This window comes from Diabrotica undecimpunctata, chromosome 3 (assembly GCF_040954645.1).
Source record: "Diabrotica undecimpunctata isolate CICGRU chromosome 3, icDiaUnde3, whole genome shotgun sequence".
Taxonomy (NCBI): domain Eukaryota; kingdom Metazoa; phylum Arthropoda; class Insecta; order Coleoptera; family Chrysomelidae; genus Diabrotica; species Diabrotica undecimpunctata.
The window spans coordinates 153,499,925-153,524,657 of record NC_092805.1 but is presented as its reverse complement, the minus strand read 5'-3'; the positions used below and the strand labels follow the sequence as shown (position 1 = coordinate 153,524,657).

Here is a 24,733-nt window from a genome sequence, read left to right as displayed (position 1 = left end):
CTCCCCTTTCACCTTCTATCTTCTGCTACATAACGCAAATCCATTGTACGCAATGTATCCAGAAATTATGTGGTAAAACTCATCGGTGACGTGAGATTAGGATTTGCTGATAGAAGCTAAATTTTATTTCTAAAATCCCTGACTTTTTCGTCGAAAACAGTGGACGTTACTCCGAGTTATATTACAGTATGCATATCGACAACTCATACTGCCTCCAAGATTCTTAACCTACCTTAAACCTCCTAATTATAATCACCCTCATAACTATCATAACCTATTCAAAACATAAGCTGTAAAATTACTGTTATTTGTAATTTTCAACTTTTCTCAAAATTTCTTTTTATTGAATATGTGAGATTTTGCACTATTCAAATAATATCAGCTATCAAAAGCTAAAAACTTTAAGTACAGAACTTCGATGATTGGAAAAATACTAATTTTTACAACTCGGTACGTAAAGCAAAGTTCAAAGAAAGCTAGATTTGGTATGACGTAGAATAGTCTGGTTTAACACGTTGAACGCCGCAAGATTCACGCTTATTGTTTCGCATTGATTGTTATACCGTGGAGACCGCTGCTTAGTGTTGGTTCGCACTGCAATGACAAATATAGGAGTATATAGTAAGTGATCTCCTCAAAAAGTGTTGAGGACTGCACTGCGTGGCCTTGAAAGTAGTCAAACGTACTCGATATTGTCTAATATTTTGCTTATTGATTTTTTGCTGTTTTACAACAATAAAGAGACTCTTTTACAACAAGAAATAGGTCATCTGGTAAATAAAAGGTAATAATATATACATTAGTTTTAAAAAACGTTTTGTTTCTTAAACAATACAAAAAAGTATTTGTATAGGAAGTAGTATCGCATTCTATATAAAACGCCTATAAAGTGTGAGCATTTGTGAAGCAAGTACACAAAAGAATTTGTCACATTGAACACATTTCCATCTAGTTTGCGTTGCTTTGGAAGTCGCGTACTTTATGTTAAACTCTTCGGACAACTTCTTATAGCCAAATAGGTATCTGTGACCTTTCTTACTTTCTACTTCTCTCAAAAGATCCTCAAGTTAAGATCTTTCCTCTGGGTTTATTTGCAGTAAGCTTGTGGTATTTCTTCTCTGAACTGCGTTATGCTAATGTTCGATCCCGTTACTTTTTTTAATATAATATGAATGTGTTTGCATCTGCTGACCCCAAAAGAATTTGAATGGGTATTCTGCGATACAACTTTATGGTTCTTCTAAGACAGTAAGCATAAGCCTTTATTTGGTCAGATAAATCTATAAAACTTTTATTTTTATTGTAGTCAATGACAATTTCTGGCTTTTCTTTCACAGTTCCATTTCTTGATTTTATTGGTACTTGATTTTGTGTATATTTTGTTAACACCAACCATCAAAACCTCGTATTTATCACACCACTTGGCTACTACAAATCTTGAAATACTTTAAGCGCCAATTACTTGCCCCTTTTTTGGCTTTCGTTCAATAATATTTTTTAGATTTTCCTTTTTGATTTCTTGACAAGGTACCAACACGCTGTGCTTGTCATTCTAATAATGTATGCGCTAGTTCAATACCAATGTAATAATTGTCTACAAAAACAATACGACGGCAGTCGACAAGTCCGTCATATAGTTCTATAACAAACGAAGTTAGAACACTAAGTACACTAAAAGTTTTTTCAGTCACACAATGGATTTTAAGATGATAAGTGTACTCATCTTTTATACACAATTTAAAGAATTTTACACCAAACTTATGCCATTTATTCTTGATTAATTGTAGTAAAGAATGTTACAAGACAGCGTCTTGAAATTTTTGTCTGATATGGTCTATGAGCCGTTTTATCTCATACTGTCATGTAAAAATATCTGAATTTTTGTATTTGTCTAATCCCAAAAATATTTTTATTTGATCTATATTCGTATCTTTCTACTTTCTTATTCAAGCTTAAAGTAAAAGTGCTTTTTTAGCTTTTTGAAAAGCATATCTATTTTTCTTGATGAACATCATAATAAGAAGACTTTCATCTGTAAATAGGTAAAAGCAATTTATTGGTTTTTCTCTAGCAAATTTTTCGTAATATCACATTTCGGATTCAGTTATCAGTTACCTATCTAAATTATTGGAAAGAAACGGGAATGTTTTCAAACTGCCACCTGTGATTGCACTTCACTGTAAATTGCTTATATACCTGCAAATGCTTAGGAACATGGATAACATAAAATGTAGACCAAACCAAAGAAATTAAGACTCGCATTGAAATAGCACGTGCACTATTCGTTAAACTTAAAAAGTTTCTTTGTTGTCGAGATATAAGGTTGGGACTACGCCTGAGGATGCTTCGGTGTTACGGCTTGGAAGCATAAACATTAACACAAGTGCATCTGAATAAGTTGACTGCCTTTGAATTTTGGTGTTACAGAAGATTTCTACAAATATCATGGACTTAAAGAATATCAAACGCAGTAGTTACTAGAAGAATAGAAAATGAAGCTAAAACAATATTGGCTATCAAAAGAAAAAACTTGAGTACTTAGGCCATGTGATGAGGATGCAAAGATACTCATTATTGCAACTTATTATGCAAGGCAAAATTCGAGGAAAGCGTAATGTGGGAAGACGAAGAATATCGTGGCTTAAGAACTTAAGGGAGTGGTTTGAATGCAGTAGTGAAGAACTATTTAGCGTGGCATTCAACAGAGTCCGCATAGCCATGATGATTTCCAACCTGCGATTGAAGATAGAACTTAAACAAAAAGAAGAAGTAAATTGCTTAAACTCAATCCTCCAAGTATCGCGTCTGACAAAGAATCGTTGCTTTATTGTTAGTTCTTTAAAACGCCCTTAACGAGTTCGTAAATGCGAGAGAAATGTCTCGTACTTGGACCTAACTCGACGTCTTGCTTACTGCTTTCATTTACCAACTTTCGAGGTCCAACAAATGTCTTTCTTTCTACTTTCTAATTTACTGTACTTTGTTCTTCTTACAGGTGAGCAATAGTAAGAATAAAAGGTATAAGTATCACTATTTACATAACTTTCTGATGAATATTCGAATGTTTTGAAATGAAAATATCGTTTATCATTTTTTTAAGTTGAAGTTGTTTTTCCTCGTATTCACCCCATCGAGCAAAAAGACAAAAGAGGGAATCTAATCGTTATGAAAAGGCGACCAAAAAAGTGGCCTCTGATGGCCGACATATCCGGAAATGCGAATGCGCCAAATTTAAATTTTCCGACACTTATTAACAGTAGCTATAAAATAGTTTTCAGAATGTGTCTTAGACGAGAAAATTTTAATTAAATATTAACGATAACAGTCTAAAATGTGAAACAATTGTTAAAAAACTTCAATATAAATAAGATTTCATGTAACAGTTGGGACAAATAATAACATAACCCAACTAAATTTGATTTCTTAAACAAGGAAAGACTCTCTTTCCTTGTTTAATTTGGCCTCTCAAGATGGCACTTCCTGTCTAACAATATTTTTGCCCCCACTACCTTTACATTCCCTCTTTTGTCTTTTTGCTCGATGATTCACCCATATTATAGCAGTTACTCAGATAGCGACGCGAAATAGACTGACCTGTTCCATTATAGAGCGATAATCGACTATGATAGAAATGTTGAGTCCTGTCGGCGTGAATCATGGATCGGTCGTGCAGTTTTGAATGGGGATTTAGTACTGGGGGCCGCATGGTACAGTCTTGCTTTGCAGTCCAAAGTACGGTTTGGAAAAAAATAGATGTACCGTGTTTTTGTACAAAAAATTCATGAAAAATAAATATGTTTTGAGTAAGAAAAATTCTTCTTATCCTTATGCCGTCCCCATTAACGGAGGTTGGCGACCACATTTTTACAAGCTTCTCTGTCTTTTGCAACGTGGAATAATTCGTCTACAGTCATGTTTGTCCAGTCTCGAATATTTCGCAGTAATGACTTCCTCTTTCTACCTATTCCCTTTTTGCCATCGACTCTCCCCTGCATGATGACCTGCAGAAGACTATAGTTATCATTTCTTAGTATGTGTCCAAGGTATGCAGTCTTGCGTACTTTTATTGTTCTCAACAATTTTTTGTCTCGACCCATCCTTCTCAGCACTTCCTTATTGGTGACCCTGGCAGTCCATGGAATTCTCAACATTCTCCGGTATATCTAAAGTTCAAAGGCTTCAAGCTTCTTAACTATTTGCGCTTTTAATGTCCATGTTTCTACCCCGTACAATAGTTGCGACCAGACGTAACATTCAACAAACCTCAGTCTCAGCGCAGTATTCAGATTTTTGTCACAGAACAATTGCTTGAATTTTAAGAACGCTGCCCTTGCCATTTCTATTCGTACCCTGATCTCTTGGTCTGGATCTAATTCTGTGTTGATGTAAACTCCCAGATATTTATATTTTGTCACTCTCTCTAGTCCACCAAGAGTTAGTTGTTCATTATTTATTGGACTCCTTGATACTATCATAAATTTGGTATTATCTGTGTTGATGTCAAGTCTCATTTGAATGCATTCACTATTTATTACATCTAGTAAAGTTTGTAGAAAGAAGAAAGATAAGAAAAATTGTCAGATAGAAAATATTTAATATTATAAATATATTACGGCGTTTAACGCGTTAAAAACCGGCGATTTACCTTTTATGAAAAATGGAATTTAAAGCAGAAAAACGTGGAGTACTAAAAGTTTTATATTCTAGAGAGAGAATCTTCGAGAGAGAAAATTCATGCTCTTACTCTTGCACTTACAAATAAGTGTACAGAATATACTGAATCCATAAGATTAGAATAAAAATGACATGAAAACAAAAACTTGCCTTCGTTTTAATAAAAAAAGTATTGTCGTGTAAGTTAATCGTTTTTTAATAAAATACCGCGTTGACACAAAAAACATTTTAATTCGCAACCTTCGCAATACTGCTATTCCATGAATTATTCAAATACGACGTTTGTTATATATGCATACAAAACAAGTAATATTCGTAGATATTCTAACTTTAAATATACTGCCGCAACTTCTACCACGAAAACCTTACGCTTTAGCTACATATGCAAATAACGAAATATTTATGTATGTAAAAACAAACAGTGCAAATATTTCTAAAATTCCCAGAAGCGTAAGAATGTTCACCAAACTCGACGAACAATTTGAAAAACAAAATAAAAGTTCCTTCGAGGGTTTCGAAAACCTCTACACATCAAATATTCACTCCGAAACTTCAAACGCTAACTTCTCCCGCACCACTACTTAAAAACTCCATCACACTGGCGTGTACTTTACGTACTTCCACAATGAAATATAAAACACGTCACTTAAACTTATACCTCCAGACAACTTTGACTCCCCAATGAGTTATTTGTACTGTCAATTTGTTTTTTCTGTTTTTAGGCTATTTATTAGTGTTTTATTTAGTTTATTTATTCTGCAAAGTTTACTTATTTACTCTGTAAAGTTGTAGCCAGTTAAAAAACGACAATGAGTTGCAAAAATAGTCTTCACGAAACTTTCGGTAGCTGTAATTCGTTGCTTTCGGTAGCTGTAAGCCGTAAGCCTGTCGTAGTATATATATTTGCTTGGGTAATAAAATAATATATAATGGGATTACTTTTATTTTACGTACGTACACAATTTTTACAACAATTGTTACGCTTTTAAAATATTTTTTAATTACCTCAAGTTGGTCAATAAAAATTATGTTTACATTTTTTATAACTATTATAGTTCGTCAGCAAAAAAGTTTATGATAGATAGGTCATGTGTTCAACAATGAACAATTAAAAATTTGAAATTGTTTATATCAGCCCCCTTTTAACCTAGAAACACGAATATCAGAAACACATATTTGTAATCTATTACACAGAATTTGGTTATCAGTATAGATTAATGTTTTTGAGTTAATATTGTTTTGTTCTTTTAAATATCTTTGGTTCATTGTGTCCTACAAAATCAACTAGAGCTGCGTACACATCGAACCAAACTATTTTATTTTACACATATCCAATAAAAATTAGTTTTACAGAAACTATAGTAGGATTTCAATTTTTTAATATTTAAAAGCAGAAGAATATGTGAAAAGAACAATAAAATTGAAGATTGGTATAATTTCTATCCGATATTTAATAAAGAAAAAGACATTGTAAACGCAAAATAGCATTGTTGTCGCTTTGTGCTGCCACTGATTTTTGGTATCGGCAAAATATTTTTCACATCTTTCTTGTCGACGGAAGCTATATCAGGAACATTGGGCATTACAAACTGCTTACTATATTTATCCTTAAGTCTTAAAAATTTCCTCCTCAATATTTATTTCTTCGTTTGTCGTCACCTCTGATGTTGGTGGATCATTATCTTCACCTTCAGCAAATAGGCATTGAAAGTAGTCTAGCCATGTTTCCTTCTGAATGTATTTCGTTTTTATTACAGAAATTTCTATTCGAATTACAAAGAATTACAGAGGAATTAATTTATTAAACACAATACTAACATTAACAACCAAAGTGGTATCAAATAAACTGAATGAAATTATAACACTAGCAGAAGAACAACAAGGTTTTAGACCACAAGTGCATTAGAATACAAAAAACCGGCATATCTATATTTTTAGTGGATCTTAAGAAAGCATTTGATCGGGTCAAATTAAAAAAAGTTATCCACTTACTGTACGTAATGGAGATACCTCTAGAATAATAAAAACGATCCAAAATATCTGCCAAAATAACACAATAAAAGTAAAAGTAGAAGAAGAAATAACCGACACTATTGAAGCTGGAAAAGGGATAAGACAGGGATATATATATATATATATATATATATATATATATATATATATATATATGAAAGTAAAAGATTGCATTTCATTTCAATCGGAACTCCACCATTGCTCTAGACGTGTTTCGAGTTATTCAACTCATCATCAGGAGCACTTGTGGAAGTTCAACTGAAATGAAATGCAGTCTAGTATTTGGTTATTATAATAAAAATAACAGCCAGGTACGCTAGCAGCGACATCTATACTAAGTAACAGGAAGTCCAGAGACCTCTCTCTGATAGTAAATTAGGTGAACCGCAAATTCAAAGCCTCTTACTAGAGACGTTTAACGACGCTAGAAGTATCTTTTTACTTCAACATGCATCTACGATTCACCTTTGAAAATTACTATCTTTTTCGCTCTTTACGTAGAGAAAGACGTTTAAATGAAAGTAAAAAACTGCATTTCATTTCAATCGTAACTCCACCATTGCTCTACACGTGTTTCGAGTTATTCAACTCATCATCAGGAGCACTTGTGGAAGTTCAACTGAAATGAAATGCAGTCTAGTATTTGGTTATTATAATAAAAATAACAGCCAGGTACAGCGACATCTATACGAAGTAACAAGAAGTCCAGAGACCTCTCTCTGATAGTAAAGTCTCTAGTAAGAGGCTTTGAATTTGCGGTTCACCTAATTTACTATCAGAGAGAGGTCTCTGGACTTCTTGTTACTTCATATATATATATATATATATATATATATATATATATATATATATATATATATATTTTTATGTATTCCAATTCAACATTGTGAAGTAATGTGTATATATCATTAAAAGTAACCATTTTCATGCAGTCCACCCTATTTAAGTTAAAACAACCTCTTTAGAACCTTCAAACATCTTTATAAGATTTTTACGATTAAATTAACGATGATTATAAATCAACGATTTTTTCCCAAATAGACTGGTGTATATGTTACTTAAGTGATGATGGTGATTAGTCACTTTTGCCACTTTTGTGTTTAATCGCTAATATTCAACTAAATTCAAAAGAAGCAACTCGAAATATATAATGTATACAGGAAAATCATATTTCAGCGGTTATAATTGTAAAAATAATATAATTTCACATATAGCATTTTGCCTACTTTTTCGTTTAATCGTTCTCGACAAAATTGTAATTATTTTTTGCCAATGAACCGAAAAATTTATTTGCAACAAATATTTGTGTTATTTTAATAAATTGTTTGTGTATTTCTATATAAAGTTTTTAATTGATCTCAATAATTAAATAATATGCTGAATTGCTACTAATAACAAATATGTTTTTAGTTAAATGTAATTTTAGTTTGCAACGAGTTAGTATAATTTGCAACGAATATTAAATAAATTTAAAATGAAATAAAAGTAAATCGAAAAATTTTTCGTATCGGGAATCGGGACACAGCTTTTTACCTTGTGATAACGATTTTGCGCTCATAAAAAAGATGAAAAAAAGTAGTCAGTTATATTCCACTCAAGATGTACTTGAGCTAATTAAATCAGTAAGATCAAGAAAGTCTTTTCAAGTAGTTAAAATGAAACAGAAGGATCTTGTTGACTTGATCTCAGTTGACAGTCAAATTAAGAAAGAAAACATTAAAATAACAAAAGCAAGTTGGATGATTGTCATGTACCACAAAGGTTTCTACACCTAATTAGGTATACAAAGATACTTTTAAATACTTTAAATGTTTTTCACTGATGATGGTTCGACTGGAACGAAAACGTCTCGAAGATTAGTAATCCTTACGGATAAAAAAAAACAAAAAGAGAAATCAAACGATTTCTACCTAGCGAAACCTAATTCAAATTTTTAAACCGTCGAAAGAGGTCGAAATACGTATAAGCGGCTGTCGCTGCCCTGTATCAAAACATAAATCTAATACCGTCATTATGTCTTATGGATAAATTTTATATATTTTTAATAAAATATACCATTATATACCAGAAGTCTTTACTTAATTAATATGTGAGTTTTTTTAAACTATGGTATAAAGCCAACCATTGGGATTTCCCCTTTTACTTTGTGATTTAGTCGTTCTCTGTTGACTAAAGTACTTTCTTCATCATCATATAACGGGGGTCCTACGGCGATTGCCGCTTCCCGCATTTCAGCCTCCATCCTTTCCTATCTCTCCAATCTCCCTCTTCTAAGCCTCTAGATTGCATTGTTTTTGTAATTTCTCTTCTCCAGGAATTTGGTGGTCTTCCCCTTTTCCTTCTTTCTGGCGGAATATACATTAAGGCTTTCTTTGGACACCGCTCCTCCTCCATTCTCATCACGTGACCATACCATTGTAATTGCCTTCCTTGTATTCTATCTGAAAGAGTATCTCTAATTCCTGTACGGTTTTGTATTTCCTCATTCCTGATTCTTTCCATTCTCGATACTCGACATGACCTTCTAAGATAATCCATTTCCACAACGTCTACTTTATCTCGTTCATTCTTTGTCATCGTCCAACATTCGGCACCATATGTGGTAATTGGTTCTACAATTGCTCTGTATACGCGAAGTTTGGTATGCATCTTTATTTTATTAGACCACAGTAATGAATTCAGTATTCGGATGCATTTTTTCCCTTGGGTTATTCGGTTTTGTACATCTATCTTAACTCTGCCATCTGCTGATATGATGCTTCCTAGATATTTATACTGGTTGCAGCCTTTTATGACTGCGTTTTCAAGCCTCAGATCTGTGGTATTTCCTCCAATTTTTAAATATTCTGTTTTGCTTATGTTTACAGTAAGCCCCCATTTGGCATATTCCTCAAATAATTTTCGATTCATATCATCATAAAGTACTTTCTTTCGGTTTGTAATGCTTCCACAACTATTTCTTCTATAAAATAATAATAATGACAAAATACATCCTTGTTTTACTCCGCGTTTAATCTCCATTGTTTGTGACAATTCCCCATCTTCATTTATTTTCACCACAGATTCCAACACATTTATAATGATTCGATGCTTTGGATCTTGTACGCTTTATCTAAAAATTTTATTAATTTGATTGACATCTCTGCAGCGTTGGAACAATACTTGGATAGTGAATAGTGCATCTCTTCTACCTAGAGCTTCTCTAAAATCAAACTGTGATCAGCTCAGTTGTATTTCTATTAGTTTATCTAGTTTATTGTCTATGATTTTCAACATTGTATGACAAGCTATGACAAATCTCAGATGTGTAAGGTTTTTCGTTTACTTGGTTTACAGCAGGAAGAATCCACCATATTAGATGTTATCCGAGTTGACAAAGTATCCAGTTACAATAAAGCTAGACCAGTCAAAGTTGTATGTAATGCTAACACGATGAAATTGGCTCTTAAGTCTAGTAGTAAACTTCGAAATATTGTTTATAGAATCTTTAACAATTAAACTAAGATGGAGCAAGACGCTTACAAAACAGCTAAACAGAAACTAGATTAAAGAAAACGTGATGGCGGTAAAAATCTATGCATTCATCATACCGCAGTGGTGGTTATACAATTTGTGAAGTTAAACAACAAAAAAACTAGTATACTTCCCATTTACAATTTTTTTATCAAATATTGGAAGCATTTGTACAAAGATTTCCGAGATCTGAGAAGTTTTTCCTGCTGCTTGTACAATATAATCATTTTAGTGGAGAGTAACTTAAATGATAACATTTTATTTTTTATTCTAAAATTAAAAGTGATGGTTTTAGTATCTACAGATGTGATAGATTCCAGAGAACTAGTGCAAAGTTCAGTGGCGGTGGTGTACTATTGTTTGTTAACAACCAGCTAAATTTACAAACCATTATTATTTGCAAAGATCGGGTTGAGTAAATCTATATCTTATGTCAACTTATTGAAGTCAAGTTTGTGGTCGTTGGTGTCTACATACCTCCACAATTACCTCGCGAAATATACAACTGGCATTGTTAAACTGTGGAAAATGTTCTGTAATACTCTAGCACAGGATATCTATGTTTTTGGTGATTAGAATCTTCTTAATGCATCATAAGAGAATGATGAGTTTGGTGTGATAATGCATTGTCCTGCAGGTGATCTAGCTGTGAATATTGCTCAAGCGTTTGATTTTTTAAAGTTGTATCAATATAATAATATTCCCAATAATTGTAATGTATTTTTTAATTTAGTTTTTTCTAATGTAAGCGAGCTAAATACGTTAAAAGCAAGCGATCCCCTTGTAGATCTAACCATCCATCATGTGGATTATGAATGTTGCTTAAACTTCGATGTGAAAGAAACAAATAGAAATTCGTTTGTTTATGATAAGTTATTTTATGATTTTCGGAATGGTGATTAGACAACGCTTAACAACTTCCTTGCTTCCATAGACTGGCAGGTATGTATGGTTAATGATATTGATGTTGCTACAAAATTATTCTATGAAGTTCTTTCTACAGGAATTGCTTACTTGGTGCCATTAAATAAATATAGAACTTCAATTTTTTCCAAGTGGTTCTCTGCTAATCTTAAAAGACTGACTCTGAAGAAAAAACATGCTCACTATATTTATGTTAACGTGATTAATAATTCTTTAACGTGAAAATGCAACCCCTACTTTCAACCCCCTTAGAATGACAGGTACAACCCCCAATTTTTAAAATAGGAAGTATAGGCTTGTGATATATCGTTTGAAAGGTCTTTTCATTCTCCATTCAAAAATGTTGTCGCTTTCAAGTTTATTAAGATTAATTAAGTTAAAATAAATTAAAATCATGTGGTTACCGAAATTCGCTAAAATATACTCAAAACTTATTTCCCGTTTAGGTCTTGATAATGAGAAAGTAAACAAAAACCATAGCAATGTGGTTTTTAGATGGTAACCATTAAAAAACTTTAAAGAATTTCCGTGGCAACGATATTTTAACACGCATTAGTAAATTGTTTTATTTAAGTTGTCAGTATTTTAATTTAAGTAAAAAGTTCGTTCAATTCAAATCTAAAAAATGGTTAGATTAACGGAAATGCATAAAATAACAGTTTTACAAATGATTGGTTACGGAGATAACACCCGAACACAACAGGAAGTAACTCGCCTATTTCATGAGAAATTTCCTAATTTACCGCCTATATCCCAAGGAACAATAAGTAAAATAGAGAAGTAGTTTCGCGAGTTTGGTCATGTAAGGCAGATAAAAAAAGCAGCTGCCAATACACTGAGTGATGAACTCAAATTAGATGTGTTGCTTGAGTTTCAGGAAAATCCACATACATCGAGTAGACAGGCATCCACTAAATTCAATGCTAGAAATACATCGATAGTAAACATATTAAAAGAAAATAAATTGCATCCCTATAAGATGATACCTACTCAGGAGCTCATGGAAGACGATTTTGATAGGAGAACTTTTTTTTGTGAGCAAATGATGGACATGTTGGATAACAATATTATCCAATTAGAAGACGTTATGTTTTCTGATGAGTGTACTTTTTCACTTAACGGTCATGCTAATCGGCAAAATTGCCGCTACTGGGCCACGGAAAATCCTCATTGGATGAGAGAAGAACACACTTAATACCCTTAAAAGGTTAATGTTTGGGTAGGGACTGTAGGAAACAATATCATTGGTCCCTTTTTCATTGAGGGCAACTTGAATAGCAACAATTATTTGGCACTACTTCAAAATGATTCCAACAACGTCATTCCAACGTTGGCAAATTTATATCCTGATCCAGGAAACCCTCAAGTTCCAGCGAATACGATATGGTTTCATCAGGATGGAGCACCACCACATTACCAACTTAATGTCCGGCAGTACCTCGATACAATATTTCCCAATCGGTGGATAGGGAGGCGAGGATCGATTGAATGGCCAGCGCGATCACCTGATCTTACATTATTAGATTTCTTTTTATAGGGATATGTGAAGAGCCATGTGTACAAAACTAAACCTTCTGATTTAAATGACTTAAAAGAACGAATAACGCTTGCGATTAGGTCGATCACGCCTGTTATGTTAAATAATGTTAGAAGACAGTTTTATTTGAGATTAGTATGTTGCTAAGACGTTCGCAGTGAACATTTTGAACATCTACTTCATTAACATTCATAGCTCTTTTTCGTGTTCTACATTTTATTACGTTTTGCATTACATTTTAGTTTTTGATTGTATTGTAGCGAATTTCGGTAACCACATGATTTAAATTTATTTTATCTTAATTAATCTTAATAAACTTGAAAGCGACAACATTTTTGAATGGAGAATGAAAAGACCTTTCAAATGATATATCACAAGCCTATACTTCCTATTTTAAAAATTGGGGGTTGTACCTGTCATTCTAAGGGGGTTGAAGGTAGGGGTTGCATTTTCACGTTAAAGAATGTCAAGTTATAATTTAAATTTGACGTGTTTCGGGATTTTTTATAAATATTTACAGTAACCTAAATAATGAATTTATTCCATTTGGCTTTTACACACTGTATAGATACATGGGGCTATTAAATGTTCTCAATTTTGATATTTTCGATATCACTTTAACTCAGTTAAAAAGATCTCTTGCTTTGTAACATGTATGTTGGTACTGTTGAATTTTTTTCTTGTTATATTTTTAGTATGTAAGATTTTAGTCTCATTATTTAAACTTTTTGATATTGATTTTATATTATAAGTAATTTCAAGTTTTGAATCCCAACTGTGATATTGTATATTGTAATTTAAACTGTTAGTGGGGTTATCTCGTATATTAAATAAATAAATAAGTAAATAAATAAATAAACAAATGAATAAATAAATAAATAAATAAATAAATAGATAAATAAATAAATAAATAAATAAATAAATAAATAAATAAATAAATAAATAAATAAATAAATAAATAAATAAATAAATAAATAAATAAATAAATAAATAAATAAATAAATAAATAAATAAATAAATAAATAAATAAATAAATAAATAAATAAATAAATAAATAAACAAATAAATAAATAAATAAATAAATAAATAAATAAATAAATAAATAAATAAATAGATAGATAAATAAATAAATAAATAAATAAATAAATAAATAAATAAATAAATAAATAAATAAATAAACAAATAAATAAATAAATAAATAAATAAATAAATAAATAAATAAATACATAAATAAATAGATAGATAAATAAATAAATAAATAAATAAAGATTGCTTTAAGGAGAGGGTTTCTGAGACTAATTGTTATTATTGATTAATGATGAAGTCGTGTTTTGTTTAATTAATTAAAAATTATGAATAATTTACAGAACTGTACCTGGGGATTAATTTAGATTATAATTATTATAGTGAACTTTGTAAATTTTATTAGTAATTACTTATTTTAAACTTTTGTGTATTGGGTAAGTGAATCTGTTAATAAAGAACAAACACACAAATAATTATGAAATATTTTTATATAGAGACTGTAAGATGAGTTATACTGTTTACATATTTTAATATCTTACCTGTATTATGGATGTCTTGCCAACGGCCGGTGCCCCCAATAAAATAACCTTAATTCGATCGACCGACTCTGGACTGATCTCGATGGGGGAACGCTGGTCCTGCTCCTGATTGCTCTCCTGACCGCTCGTTCCTGAAGTGGCATTCTGGCGTCTCTCCAGGAAATCCAGATCCAACTCTGAAACAAAAGGAATGCCGCGTTAATGGCACTCTTCGAGCCTCAATTCTGGATATAATAAACCGACGCCGACGCCCTTCGGATTTAATTTTAGATTAAGCCATCAGTAATTGAAGGGTATCTATGAAGAATAGCGTTGTTTTTCCTTTGAGCGGCGAAAGATTAGAGAATGGAACATCTTAATGTACTTCGTGATGCTTGGAGTTCAGTAATTATTATTGAGAGTATTTAAAACAAAGGAACTAAAGATTATTTTTGATGGCTCTAGTAACAAAATGCACGGAAACACCTATTATTAGCGTGTCATTACCTTTTATTACATTTTACAATTATTGTGAAACCATTCTTCTGGCACTTTTTAATATTAACTACTTTATTATATAAAAATAAACATAATTTTATTTAAAAATATTTTATATTTGACAATTACAGACAGAAATGAAATAATAAAACTTGTGACTAAATTTTACAGCGAACTATAGAAAGCCAGTAAAACACTTTAAGAAGCAATCAGTAGCCAGGCTTAAAAGGTGTACCAGTAGTCTTTACGGAAGAAGTAAAATCGACAATTACAAAAATAAAAAGCGGTAAAGCAGCTGAAATAAATGGCATAACAGTGGAACTGCTTAAATTCGCAAATATGGCGAAAAAACCTGGAAAATCTTAGCAGGCATATTTACGAACTGCCTAAGATGCACACCAGACCACTGGAATACAGCAAACATAATTGGCATTTATAAGAAAGTTAGCACAGAAGATATCAAAAACTACAGACCTATAAGTCTACTCCCAATCATATACAAGATCATCAACAACAGATTAACAAATGCATTATATGCTGCACAGCCAAGAGAGCAAGGTGGCTTCAGAAGTGGATTTAGTATGGATCATATCAAAATGCTTCGAGAACTAATGAGTAGAGCTAAAGAATATAAAATACCACTAGCAATAACATTCATAGATTTCGAGAAGGCTTTCGATTCTACATATATTAAAGCAGTAATAGAAGCTTTGAAAAATCAAGGCATTGACAAACCGCACACAAATGCTTTCTTCAAGTGCCTTGTCCGTTGCGAACTTTGGCTATCAACATGGCAATTCTGATCTTGTTTGCGGCGCTTCTGAATAGTTCGACCGATGTGAGCCCGAACCACTTCCGCAGATTTTGGAGCCACGAGTGTCTTCTCCTGCCTGGCCCTCGCTTACTGTCTACTTTCCCCTGGACAATCAATTGCAGTAGACAGTACTTATCGTGTCTCAATATGTGGCCTAGATATTCAAGCTTTCTTTGTTTGATTGTGCTCACGATTTCTTTCTCCTTTCCGATTGTTTGGAGTACCTCTATGTTGGTGACATGTTCGAGGATATACGAAGAATGCGTCGGTACACCCACATTTCGAATGCTTCTAGTTTTCTCGTGAGCGTCTCTGTCAGCGTCCAGGCCTCCATACCATATAATAAGATCGGAAAAATGTAGCATTTAACTAGACGTAGTTTTAGGGGAAGAGACAAACCCCTGAGGAGCTTTTTCATATTGTTAAATGCTGCTCTAGCTCGTTCTATTCTCGCCTTAATTGCTGTGGCCTGTTCCCATTTTGCATTTACGTTGGTGCCAAGGTACACATAATATTCTACATGGTCGATTAGTATGTTACTTATCCGTAATTGTCGAGCACGTTGTTGCTTTTTGCTTATCAGCATCCACTTTGGCTTCTTGAAGTTGAGGCTCAGGCCGTATTCCTCACTAACTGAATAAACTCTTTCCATTGAAGAGAGAGAATCAGGATTCTCTCTCCTGATGCCAATCAATATGTAGCTTCGCCGTATAAAAAAAAATACAAAAAAAAATTAAACTGTTTTTCTTTTGTATTTTTTTTTTAAAAATTATAATTTTTTTTAAAAATTTCCCCCCAGACCCCAGGTAGCCCCCCAAAAAAGTTCATGCCCTCCCCTCGAAAATCGGTGCGGGATCCGCCCTTGTATAAATAGTCCATAAAATATAAAGTATAGTAATAGTAAAAATCAAAAATAATGCGTTACTTCTATATAAGAATTTATTACTTTATAAATTAAACCTACAAAAAACAAAAAATGTACAGGCCAAACCTTCAAAATGCTCACGTCCAATGTAAATTCTTGGTGAATCATAAGGCTGTAACTTCACAAATCGTATCAAATCAAATCTAAAAATAAAAAGGTAGTACCTATTTTTGGGGGTTGTTTCTTTGACTACATATAGAATATTTTAATAATAAAAGTTGATTTCTTTCAAAATTTGTTGGTTTTATTTTATTTGTAATGCATGTGTATGTGTCTTATTTTTGGCATATTGTTTGGCATTTATTTCTTAAATATATATTTTTAACTTCTCCTGTATTCTATTTATCGATTTTTTACAAAGAAAATATCGATGTAATAATAAAACCATTTAAATTTAGAAAATTTAAACATTGTATAAAATATGCGAATGAGGTGCATTAATTTAATTTTCTTCAGGTTTCGACCAGTTTATAAAAAAATACGGACAAGAAATAACTCATTTTAAATATAATTCTTCCAATAAACTTTATTGGTTAGCTTCGTAATTACTACAAACTGTTTACCTTTTATCACGCTTATTCAGATGAAGGAAATTACCGATGGCCACGTTTCTTAATTATAAATTTCCTGTGTCATCTCTTGCTTTTCCTTTGGGAATCGTTTAACGGATTAACTCTCTCTAAAAATGACTGACTCAGCCATCGTTCCGGTAATCAGACGAAGCACCTTTTTTACTTTAACTAAGGCGAAAACTTTTAAAGTCTCTGCGGAAAGGCGAACGACTGCGTTTATCTGACATTTTCTTAATTACTTGTTCGCAGTCCATTTCCGTGGCTTTATTTAATTATGCCCGTATTTTACATACACCTTTTTGGAGTTGATGATAATTAGATTGGAAAGCATTTTAATTACTATCTGATTTAAATTTTTAAAGCAATCTTAAAGTACATCATAAGAGTACTGTCAACTAAACAAAGAAAGAGAAAGATGAAAAACTACTAACAACAAATATAGCAGATCGTAATAATTGACAACTGATAAAAATATCAGATTTGAATTAAAATAACACATATTTAGGATGTTTGTTTATAAACTCACATTTTACTTAAGTTTAGGGCCGATTAATTTAAACAAAGCATCTCCATACTATGACAAGCATTTTGAAACGGCTTCTTAGGGACATACAAATTTGAGGTTGAAATTGGACCACTAGATACACAAACTTTAACTCGGCTTCTTTAAAAAAAACAGGAAAAATGGAACATGTGGATATATTTCAAAACCTCACTTTAGCTGTAACTATTTACTGCCACAATACACTACATATTTTCCATGAAAAGGGACGAAAAACAAGAAAACATTACAAATTTGACGTAAAATTTGGACAGACGCTAAAGCAAACCTCTCTTGACAACGCCCCAGCTAGAGTGTCGCAATTATCTTTTCGGCAAAACCTTTTCAGCGATCCAAATGGATGTTTATTTGAAACGCAGAATATAAAGCGGCTTAACGATCAAAGAATACCGAGGAATTACACATCTGAGATATACAAACAACTTTAAAATGGTTTATTATCGACTCGGCGACGCAAAGAGGAATCGAAAAAATTATTTTTCGGTGTTTTAATACATATACGAGGGGATTTCAATATATACCAATTGAATTTACAAATGTTACAACATCAGAAATATGGGAATATGTGTTTGGAGGAGGAAGACGATGGATAGGGACGACTGGAGAGCAATTCTTGAGGAGGCTAGGACCGATGCAAGGTTGTAAAGCCAAAATGATGATGTTGAATCAAAAGAAAAACGGATGAGCAGCATAAAGTCCAATAGACTAAGATGATCAAGGCATATAAAACGACGTAGTGTTCATCTTTATCATCCAGCCTTCTGTGACCAAAGTTGAACATAGGCCTCCCCTAATTTCTTCCAGTTCTCTCGGTCTTGAGCTACCTGCAGTAAATTCCTAGCGATTCTTTTGACGTCATCTGTTCAACATGTAGGTGATCTACCTCTGCTTCTTCTGTCAGGTTTGGTCTTCACGCTGTAATTTTTTAGGTTCATCGCCCTTCATTCATTCTGGGCACATGAGCCGGGCAGGTACACTTCAGCCATACTATACGCTGTATGACATCTGTGACGCATGTCCTTCTTCTTATTTCTTCGATTCTTACTCTGTCTCTGAGAGTCAGTCCAAGTAGCAGACGTTCTATTCATCTTTGGACTACTCTGACTTTGGTTGCTGTAGCCTGAGTTAAGGAAAGTGTTTCGGTAGCGTAAGTCGTGACTGGAAGTACACATTGGTCGAACTTTTTCAAATAATTTGACAGCTTCCTCTTGAAGATGTCTGGTGCAGCTCCATATGCGGCCCATGCAAAGTGTTAACCGTCTTATAAACAATGTGTTGTAGGAAAAGCTAGATCGGATAAGATCTGTAGTACGGCCTAAAAAGTGGTAGAAAGGTGCAGTCATAGAAAATATGAGAATCTGAAAAAATAAGTAAGGCAATGGGAAATAGTTGCACAGGTTTAACAAAAATGGAAGACAATACTAAACCGCGTAAGGACTATAAATAGTTATATCGTCGTTGATGATGATTACGTTCACACACATTAATACACATACATGATATTTACATCAAAATTTTCACCAAAACCAACTAAATATAAAAAAAATTCGTTTAAGTCTCATAAAAAACTTTCTTAGATGTTTTTTATCTTTAAGAATTTTCTTTTTTTGTTTTGTATTTATGTTCATTTGCTATATTAATAATCATTTAAACTTAAAATGGTTCAAATTAAGTATAATGTTTTAAAATATTTTTATCAAAATTATCGTTTAAATTATTCATAAAGATTGTCAGCTTCAACGTACTCCGACGTTTTATACATATTTTATCTGACACTACTGACGTAGAACTTAAAAGGAAAGTTTCCCGTTGAAGGAAAGTTTCTTGAAAATTATAATTATAAGGAAAAATTTACATCAACTTTTTATAGCTAATTAGTCCAAGATTTTTCAAGACAGTTTTCATTAAAATGTACATTTTAATGTTCCTTATAATAAAATCTTATCTTAAAGAGAAAGGTTTTAAAATTATTTGAAAAAATACCTCTTTCAGAAATCCTTTAATTCGTTTTATAAAGGGCGGCGTATTATGCATCACTTGCGTTTCTTTGCAAAAATCTTTTTTCACACTGTGATATTCCTGTTCGACCAATTTTCTTGTTTTAATGTTCTCTACAAATTATTTTGTAGTTTTGTTAAAGTAGAAAGTTATAAATTATTTTTACATGAAGGGCGTTAGTAGATGTTGTTGTGAATGCCTCTTGTCCTCAACATAAGTGGTTCTAATTGATTGATTATAAAGACTGATTAAGAAATCTTCGTTGAAACAGGTACCAATTCAATGCTACAATACTGAAGAAATTGTAGATTGTGAGTTTAAATAACTGTATTCTATTCCTAGCTAATATTTTCCCCTGCTCAGTCTTCCCGTAGGTTTCTTCTTTTTTTCTTTACTAGCAGGTGTTCTGTATGCGCATGATACCGCAATAAATTAGTGTTTTTTTTGGTATTTCTCTTCGATTTCTTCGGTCTTAGCCACTTTTTTCAGCGATCTTTCCTCTTATTCTGAGCAGTAAAACGTTATACTCTTTTTCATGTTTCATGCCATGAGTAAAGGAGCAGCTCTTTCATTGAAATGTACGAAAATCGAAATTTCGTGTTTTGAAGATTAGGCCCCAGCAGTAGAAATATCATTACGATCGATTAAAAAAATACATAGCGAATTTTTACCGTCGAGTTTTAAAGTTATTTAAATTCATTTTGCGCGCGTAACTGCCATTCAAAATCGCCGGTCGCTTCAAGCGTTGCTTCTGAGAGAACGGTTTATTTTACACAAAAAGTGATAATAAATATTTATATTTAAAACTATTGCAGCTACATTTTATATTTGAAACATTTTGTTCTACGACACACAGATTCTTAATAAATCGATTTTTTTCCGTTTTTAGCCCATACGAGGATGCGTTTTAGAGAAAACCGGTGGGTAGAAGTGGTAAACTTTTTGCATCTTTTTTGGGATCCCATAATTGACATTCATTGCAAAATTTAGAATGTTCATATGATTTTTAGTGGTCATATCGCTGACGACTGGATTACAGTTTTAGGTGAGATGTATTATATGATAATAAATATTAATAGTAACTAATACATAAATTAATAAATTAATACAATTGGTTATTATACTTTTACAAAAGTCATGAAGAAAATCGACATTTTTAGAAATAAAAGCCATTATATCGACTTTTGTATCGAACGGGAAGGGGGAAATGTCAACAAAAAGGAGTCTTTGTCACTAGCATTAAACTAAACAGAGAATAAAGATGGCACCTCTCGTTCCAAAGTAACAGAAATAGAGATGAAAATAAAATTCATTCTTTAGAAACTTGAGTAAAAGATAAAAATGATGATTATTAAGAAAATAGGAAAGGTAGATACTGAAATATATATATATATATATACATATATATACATATATATATATATACTGTTTATGATGTATTTTTTTTTTTGAATGATGAGCAATGAGTATTTTTAATAATATAATATATAGGGTTTTTATCGCGGTTCTCAAAGAATTAGCTTGTAAGTACTTTTTTAAAGTATCTTTATTATAACTATTATGAAACACACATATATATCTAACCTAGTCAATGTAAATTTAAAATAAACTATCTTTAAACTGATATTCTTATAAAACTAATTAAATTCTATAGACAATCTAAAATTTAAACAAACTATCTTAAAAATTGAAATTGTTATGACACTAACTAAATTATATTAACAAAATTTTGTACCTTTCTTTCACTGAATGCCTAAATGAACTGTTTTCCACTATATATATTCTAATCACCACTGAAAGTCTTTGTACTTCGGTTATCCTTGTTTTTGTGAAATTTCTTTTTTTAATTATCAGCTTCTACCAATTTAAGATATATTTTTCTTCACCAGCATTTATATACCACCAACCAAACCAGCAAACACCATTTATATTTATTCTTCTTTTCAATATACCAATATCCAATTATTATAAGTTGATTTATACTAATCTCCAACCATAATATAATTTAATTTCTTCCAATATACTTTTTTTAATCTTCAATAATTATTTGTGTATAATTATAAATGTGCATTAAATTATATGCATAATTTTTAATCTTCATTTAACTCACTATATTAAACAATTGGACTATCTCCAACTAACTTTCATATTTCTTATAAAACTGCTTGACTGATTTACTAAAACTGTGAACAATTGACTTCACTAATTAATTGTGTCTATCTTCTACTAACTTTCATAATAAACTGCTTGACTTCTAACTAAAAACTTCTAAAAACTGCCAAAAACTGCCATCTTGAATCCAAATCACGGGTATTTATATGTTTTTTGGATTTCTAGAACCATCTCGTAAGATATCATGTTCCAATTTGTTCTATCAAATACTTGTCTGAATTTTCTGGAACAAACCATTTCGCAAACATGGCCATCTCCGGAGATCCAGAGAATTCCATTCTTTTCTATTAATAATTTTGTTTACATTTAGGCTTTTCAGATCAGAATATATAATTAAATTAGTAACTAACACTCTAATTTAATAAAATACACATTTCAAACAATATATTATTATAACCCACTTATATTCGTAAATATTCTTAAACGTCACTTCAGAGTATAAATATCTGTCAATCTCCGAGAGTATTTTTGGTTGCCTAAGCACATGGCTCACTTATATATATTTACAATATTAAAATACAACTTTTTACAATTATTATCTGCTAATTTATTAAAAATACCCTCACATAAATATATTTTTATTAAATTCTCTAGTATATAACTTATAAATTATTTTCTATAAACCCCAATCGTCACAATACCCCAAAAATAATATTTAAAATAAATAATTTACTTATTATTTTTTTAAATATTAATTTTCTCATACCTTATTAAATTTAATAAATTAATAATTCAATTTTTTTTTATTATTTAAAGTGTGTTAAATACATCCCTGTTCGCTGTCTATGTCAAAGCAGAGAACAACGGATCATAGTTCGGCTATTCTATGGTCAAACTGTCATGTCAAATAGAGAGAATAAAATATAACCTTAATTAAAATATAATGGATATTGTGTTCTGTTTATTTATAAACAAAATCTAGGAATTATTTCCATTCAAAATAACTTTCATCAATATAAATTGGTAAGTTTTTCCACTTTATTATATTAGAAAGACATTTACACAATCAATTCTGTATCTAACCCCAAATTATGATTTTTAGGGTACAAATTAATTTCCATATATACAAAATTCAACAAGTATGATGTCAAATTTATTCACAACAAAGAAATCTACCATCTATCTATGAAATGGATCTATCAGTAAGTTTTTTTTTTAATTCTTTTCTTTGTTTAGTTGACATATTGGGCATTGGGTAGTAATTTCTTTTGCTATACTTATGTCATTCTTTGCAAAATAATTGTCCCTAAATAGCATCCATAGCTTTCTTGAACCAATATGCATATAATTGTTATGTAAATTTTTCAATATTTTCTTTGCTAAAGTTCTAGTTATTACATATACTTCTATGCCATTTATTATTTTATAATATACCCCATCTTTCCTAAGGACTTTTTGTTTTTCACTCAAATTGATCTGATCTCTTATAATTTCTTCTTTAGAATATAATCCAGTACTTTCTACTAATTGATTTAATCCAATTTTTATTGTTCGCTGCCCTTTTTGTGGTGTATTTTCTAACCTTGATAAAGCATCTGCCACTATATTGGATTTTCCAGAAATGTATTTGATTTCAAAGCAGTATTCACTAAGTATTAGACTCCACCGATGTATTCTACTGTTTCCATATTTGTTATTTAATATAGACGTTAAAGCTTGGTGATCTGTTTCTATTGTAAATTCATTACCCAACAAATAAAATCTTAATTTTGTGACACAGTGTATTATACTTGCTAGTTCTAATTCTGAAACTGAGTAACCCTTTTCATGTGGCTTTGTAATTCTTGAAATGAATTGTATTGGGTATTCGACCCCATCATGTATTTGTAATAATAACCCTGATAATCTCTCTATGGATGCATCTGTTCTTAATATGAATGGCTGTGTGTAGTCAGGATAGTATATTTTCAAATTTGACAGAAAAATGTTTTTAATTTCTTGGAATGCTAGTTCTCTTCTCTGATCCCATCTCCATTTTACACCTTTTCTCAGTAGTTCAAGTAATGGAATTTCTTTTATACTTAGATCTGGTATCATCCTTTTATAATAATTAATTATTCCAATAAATCCTCTTAAAGTTCTTAAATTGTGTGGTGTTTTATATTCCTGAATGACTTGTGTCCGTTCTGGATCCATTTCGATTCCCTTAGTGTTAAGTTTATAACCTAGATATATGACTTCTTTTTGAAAAAATGTACATTTTTCTTGATTTATTTTTAGTCCAACTTTGTCTAATTTATTTATTATAATTTTTAGGTGTTTCTCATGATCTTCAGCCGTTTTAGAAAAAATTAATATATCATCAATGTAGTGAATTACAAAATGTTCATATTGATCCAAAATATCATGAAGACATCTACATAGAGCACTGCAAGATGATTGAAGTCCAAATGGTACTACTTTGAATTGATATACTACTCCATCTATCTGAAATCCTGTATACTGTCTACTTTTTCTTTCTAGAGGTATTAACCAGAAACTATGCTGTAAATCAATTTTAGTGAAAAATGACATTCCTGTAATTCTTCCTAATATTCCATCTATACTCATTGGTGCTTCAAATTGCTTTTCAGTAATCTTGTTAATATTCCTTGCATCCAAACATAACCTGATTTCACCTGATCTTTTTCGTACTACTACTATGGGGTTAATAAAACGTGTGTCTGCCTTCTCAATGATCCCATCTTCTAACATATTATTAATTGTTTTGTTTACTTCTTCTCTGTATTTATATGGTATTGGGTATGATTTTGTTTTAAAATCTTTTTCTTCTTTAACTTTTATACTATGGATATAATTTTGTGCAATTCTATTTTCTTTATTGACAAGTCCCTTGTGTTGCTGCAATATGGAAATGACTATTGATTTATATTCTTCAGGGCAATTTAAAACTTTCATTATATCTTCTTCTTTACAAATAAAATTATTCTTTATTATGTACTCATTATTCCTTGCTTCCAATTTTACGCACTCCGCCTCGTAGGCAT

The 24,733-nt window shown here is 31.4% G+C and overlaps 1 protein-coding gene across 1 annotated transcript in view; it reads right to left on the bottom strand.

The window, feature by feature from the left end:
• LOC140437606 (ras-like protein family member 10B) overlaps window positions 1-24,733 on the bottom strand; it is a 276,384-nt gene that overhangs the window by 83,728 nt on the left and 167,923 nt on the right. Inside the window, exon 2 of the mRNA XM_072527215.1 lies at window positions 14,227-14,402. Within this exon, the coding sequence (XP_072383316.1) occupies window positions 14,227-14,402 (176 nt within the window). The remainder of the gene's footprint in view (window positions 1-14,226; window positions 14,403-24,733) is intronic.